Source organism: Populus alba, chromosome 14, assembly GCF_005239225.2.
Source record: "Populus alba chromosome 14, ASM523922v2, whole genome shotgun sequence".
In the NCBI taxonomy this organism is placed as follows: Eukaryota; Viridiplantae; Streptophyta; class Magnoliopsida; order Malpighiales; family Salicaceae; genus Populus; species Populus alba.
The window spans coordinates 19,684,273-19,689,878 of record NC_133297.1 but is presented as its reverse complement, the minus strand read 5'-3'; the positions used below and the strand labels follow the sequence as shown (position 1 = coordinate 19,689,878).

Below are 5,606 nucleotides of genomic sequence, written 5' to 3'. Positions count from 1 at the left end.
GTTTCTTTATCCAAATATTAACAGTGAATAATAACAAATTATTCCCAATAATATTTTGGATATTCGTCCTTTAAGGATTTCTTTATCCAAACATTAGCGGTGAATAATAGATGAATTCCCCCCAAAATAAGATTTTTATATTTTTTGGAATATTGGCCAATACCCTTTGGAGTTTTAGAAACATGTTGTAAAATCCAGAAATGCAAGAAAATAATTTTTTTTCTTGTGTTTAAGAAATCCATGCGAAAACACATTTTCGAAACTTCCAATATTTTTTGTATAAAAAAAAACATTCAAAACATGTTAGGGTATTGGCCGTATGTAACACGCAAAAAAAAAATTTATATATATTTTTTTCAAAACGCAAGCATCACAAAAAAGAAAAAAAATAGCCATACACATCCATTCCAAAATTTGCAAAAGGCCCCAAACACTATATATATATATATATATATATATATATATATATATATAAAATTTCCCAAAGCCAAACTTTACTCACACAAGATTTAATACGTCCATTTAAACCCAAATCCTATAACTAAAAAAAAATAACAAGTCTGTATCCATAATTCTGAAAACCAAAACCTGTAACAGTAACCATGACTCAACACCCATCCTTTTTCCGATCTTTAATACTGCCACACTCGTTAGTCTCATGCTGACGTAGCGGAAGCTTATTAAGTAAAAAGGAACATCGTCCCTTTGTAGGTAATTGCTCGAATCCACGAGCAGGAAATAGTTTTCTCGAATCCACGAGAGTGAGATTGAAGTTCTGAATGAAATTCTTATTTCAATGAAAATTTTAAGTCCCTGTAACGAGGATTGGTTGCTTGTATTTATAGCTGCGAATCCTAATTCCAATCAGAACGTACTTGCGGAGATAATTAATAAAGACATACAATATTCCTACTTAAAAACGTAAACTAGAGTTCTAACTTGGAAACAATAATATCAGTAGTATAGAGATCTTAAATAATGGAATCCGTGTGAAATAAGGAAAAGAGCAGTGGTGGTAAAGTGTGCTTCTAACTTTGAAGCTTGAATCCTGACGTGTTTATCCTTGCTGGACTAGGATTCCATTCCTTCCTTATGCGGTTCTACATCAGTCTCCCCTTCTTGAACAGAACGCGTCCTTGCGTTGATCAGGTGAGAAGAACATTCATCAGGGGGATGATATTCAAACAAGTCAGCAATGTTGAAGGTGGGAGAAATGGTCATTTCTGTAGGGAGGTCCACAACATATGCGTTGTCATTAATCTTCTATAGGATTTGAAAAGGGCCATGCTTTTTATGGTTCAGCTTGCTATACGTTCCTGCTGGTAGTCGCCCCTTACGTAGATATATCATCACAAGATCACGAACCTGAAAGATTTTGGCTCGTCGTTTGCGATCTGCAGCTGTTTTGTACTTGACATTAGCTTCCTCTAGATTTGCTCGTACTTCTTCCTGAATTGTTTTAATCCGGTCAACCATATGCTCTGCTGCGATGCTCATTCCTGGAATCTTAGGCAACGGTGCTAGGTCCAGTGCATGATGTGGTGGATGACAGTAGACAATTTGGAATGGAGTTTTCCCCGTGGACCTGTTAAGCATGTTGTTATAGGCAAATTCAGCCTGTGCCAATGTAAGATCCCATTGTTTTGGTCTCTCCCCTAATAGGCAGCGAATTAAGTTTCCAAGAGTGCGGTTTACCACTTCTGTCTGTCCATCGGTTTGAGGGTGGCTAGTGTTGCTGAATTGCAGTGACGTATCAAATCATCTCCATAATGTCCAACAAAAATGGCTTAAACATTTCGTGTCTCGATCCGAAGTGATGGATTTAGGAACCCCATGTAGACGAACAACTTCTTTAAAGAACATATTTGCGATGTGCACGACATCTGATGTCTTTTTGCATGTGATGAAGTGTGCCATTTTAGAGTACCTGTCCACTACGACAAAAATGGAATCAAATCCACGCTGAGTTCATGGAAGTCCCAGAATGAAATCCATAGATAAGTCTTCCCAAGGGGCTGCTGGGATGGGTAACGGCATGTAGAGACCTGTGTTCTGCGTGTGTCCTTTAGCTGCTTGGCACGTGGGACAACATTTTACATGGTTACCAATATCTCGTTTTTGCTGGGGCCAATAATACCTCTCTTTTGCCATGGCCACTGTTTTGTCCCGACCAAGATGGCTTCCCAAAACCACCACCATGTAGCTCGCGGGTTATCTGTTCCCGTAAGGAGCTCCTGGGGATACATAACTGATTGCCCCGGAATAAATATCCTTCTTGAATATGCATGCCTTCCTGTGAGAGTCCCTGTAGGCATTTGGTCCAGATAGGGCCAAAGTCTTCATCCTCTGCATACAAATCCTTGAGGCAGTCGAAACCCATAACTTCAGTCTGTATGGTGACAAGCAATAACGCCCTTCGACTTAGAGCGTCCGCTACTTTATTTAACTGTCCAGCTTTATGTTTCAGGGAGAAGGTGAACCTTTGGATGAAGGATATCCAACGTGCATGCATTCGGTTCACACTGTTCTGGTTATTGATGAATTGTAAGGCGTGGTGATCATTGAAGAGGATAAACTCCGTTTGCACTAAGTAGTGCTCCCAAACCTTTAAAGCATGAAACACAACATAAAGTTCAAGTTCATAGGTGGACCATTTCTTGCGAGATTCATTTAGTTTCTCGTTGTAGAAAGCAACAGGTCGGCCTTCCTGAGATAATACAGCACCAACACCGATGATTGATGCATCACACTCCACGTCAAATAATTTGTCAAAATCTGGCAATGCGAGAACTGGAGAGGAAGACAACCTCTCTTATTTTGCTTTCATCGACTTTAATCCCTTCAGCACTCACAACAAATACCAAAAATAGCAAACTACTGGTCATGAATTCGCACTTTGTCAAATTAACATACAACTTGTTCTGTTGTAATACTGTTAGCACTTCCCTCAAGTGCTCAAAGTGGTCAGACTTGCTTTGGCTATTAATTAAATATCGTCGAAGTACACTACAACAAAACGGCCGATGAAGGGTTTAAGTACCTGAATCATTAGGCGCATGAAGGTACTCGGGGCGTTGGACAGTCCAAAGGGCATTACTAGCCATTCATATAAGCCCTCTCTCGTCTTGAAAGCAGTTTTCCATTCATCCCCGGGTCTAATTCGAATCTGATGATACCCACTTCGTAAATCAATTTTTGAAATTTTTTTTTATCCTGACAGCATGTCTAGCATATCCTCTAGGCGAGGAATTGGAAACTGATACTTAATTGTGATTTTGTTAATGGCTCGGCTGTCTATGCACATGCGCCAACTACCATCGTTCTTTGGTACTAGCAAGGCTGGTACCGCGCAAGGACTCATGCTTTCCTGAACTAGTTCCTTTCTGATAAGTTCTTCTACCTGCTCTTGTAGGATCTGACTCTCTTTCGGACTCATCCGATAATGGGGTCGATTTGGCAGACTAGCCCCTGGAGTTAAATCAATTTGGTGCTGAATATCTCGCATGGGGGGTATCCCATCTGGTAGCTCTGATGGTATGATTTCCTAAAACTCTGCTAGTAACGGTTTTAGCTCCTGTGGAATGTTGTGAATTTCAGTACCGATTCCTCCCTCAATTACTACTGCAAGCAACTCTTCTGTTTTCTTGGCTTCGTCTATAAAGTTTTCTCCATCGACTAGAAGAACTGACTTCCCTTTAGCTTTCAGTTTGACTACAGAAAATTCTTCCTTTATTGGACCCAACACAACTTTCTGCCCCTTACTCATGAAGATATACACGTTATCGCGCCCCTTGTATATAACATCTACATCAAACTGCCACGGTCTGCCTAGAATTATATGACAGGCGTCCATTTCAACTACGTCACAAGTAATGTTGTCTATGTAATTTTGCCCAATGGAGAATTGAATATGGCAAATTTCTGTGACCCTTGCTTCTGCACCCTGTCTGATCCAGCCGATCTTATATGGTGATGGATGTTTCTCCGTCTTTAACCCCAGTTTTGTTACCATGCTCTTTGAGATTATATTTTCATTGCTGCCGCTATCTATAATTACATCACATACTTTTTTGTTCACAGTGCACCTGGTTCGAAATATGTTGTGTCGCTGCGATTGTTCTATCTGTTTTGGCGCAAGTAGTAGTTTTTGAACTACTAGGGAACGTGACAATAATTCTCCCTCATCTCCCCCTGTGACTTCGTCCTCTTCATAGGTGTATGTTAATTCATCTTCTACTCCTTCTGCTGTCAACTCTGGTTCTATTAAGTTCACTGTGCTCCGCTTGGGACATTGGTTGGAGCGATGTCCTGGCTGCCCACATCGATAGCATTTATCTGTCGATGGGCGAGCATAAGGATTTCTAGGTGCTTCTATCACTCCTCCAGTTTTTTAGGGTGCCCCATTACTGTGTGGTCCTTTGGAAGTATTGGTGAGCGGTGGTTGAAAAGCTGGAAGCTTTCCTTTGTCTACTACAACCCGATTAAGATCAAAAGAGCTTCTCGTTCCAGCTATCGACTTTGCCCTTTCCAGTTGTGCTTCTGCTTTTGTAGCCAGGTTGATGGCTTCAGTTACAAAATATATAGTTTGCATGGAGACCAGATCCTGTATAGCCAAACGTAGACCACTCACAAACCTGCTGACTTGTTGTGCGTCAGTTTCTGATAGATTATTATGTGATGATAATCTATGGAATTCTTCAACATATGTTTGCACTGTTTTGCTTCCTTGTATGCAATCCTGATATTGTTGAAATAGGATTTGTTCATAATCTAGTGGTAAATATCTTGCTCGTAGAAGCCATCTCATCTTTGCCCATGTTTGCACCATCCCTTTTCTTTGTCGCGCCCGTGTGAGTTGCTCCCACCAAGCAGAGGCTCCTCCCATCAATCTGTAAGCAACCAATTTTACCTTCTTATCTTCAGGGATTTCCATGTAGTCGAAAAACCTTTCAACTACGACTAGCCAATCAAGAAACCCCTCTATTTCTAACTGACCATTGAAACTGGGTAAATCCATTTTCATACGGAAGGTTTGCGGTTCTCTTCCTCCCATATTGCGTTGTCCCTGGCGATTGTGTCGAAACATGTGTTTGACATATTCCTCATCATCACTCAGTTCGTCCTCGTAAGCTAACTGCCTACGTGGAAGTGGATGGCGTTCACGAGCAGGAGCAATCCTTTCTCTGCAATTTTTGCCTTCATGCTGCAGGTTATTTCCTGTTGTTAGCCTAGCAAGGGTTGCTTGTATGGCTTGTAATGCTTGCTGGGTCTCACGTTGGAAGTTCCTGAATTTAGTTTGTGTGATCATGATACGATCCAGGCAAGGTCAAATTCGGATTTTGACGTAAAATTTGCAACTATCCAGTTTTACAGAAATAGTCATAATTCTCAATCCTACCGTTGGATCGGGCTAAAATTTTATGTGGAGGTTCCTGACATGTTTTCCTACCTTGGGTTAAAATATCATGTCAATCGGACTTCGGCAAGGCATCCAAACACGGGTCAAAAGAGGTTGTACGGGTTTTGTTATTTACTTCCTTTTGACTTGTGGACTTCCTATTTGGCTAGGATTCTTTTCCTAAAAGGATGCGGCAGCTTATTTTGGG

At 40.8% G+C, this 5,606-nt stretch overlaps 1 protein-coding gene across 1 annotated transcript; it reads right to left on the bottom strand.

Annotated features, from left to right (window-relative positions):
- Window positions 1–1,071: 1,071 nt before the first annotated feature.
- On the bottom strand, window positions 1,072–5,308 carry LOC140954559 (uncharacterized). The gene is made up of 8 exons (XM_073404611.1): window positions 4,408–5,308; window positions 3,601–4,335; window positions 3,219–3,468; window positions 3,041–3,155; window positions 2,138–2,707; window positions 1,928–1,962; window positions 1,366–1,735; window positions 1,072–1,263 (listed from the first exon to the last, which is right to left on the bottom strand). The coding sequence occupies exons 1-8, from the start codon at window positions 5,306–5,308 to the stop codon at window positions 1,072–1,074; spliced, it is 3,168 nt and encodes a 1,055-aa protein (XP_073260712.1).
- Window positions 5,309–5,606: the final 298 nt, after the last annotated feature.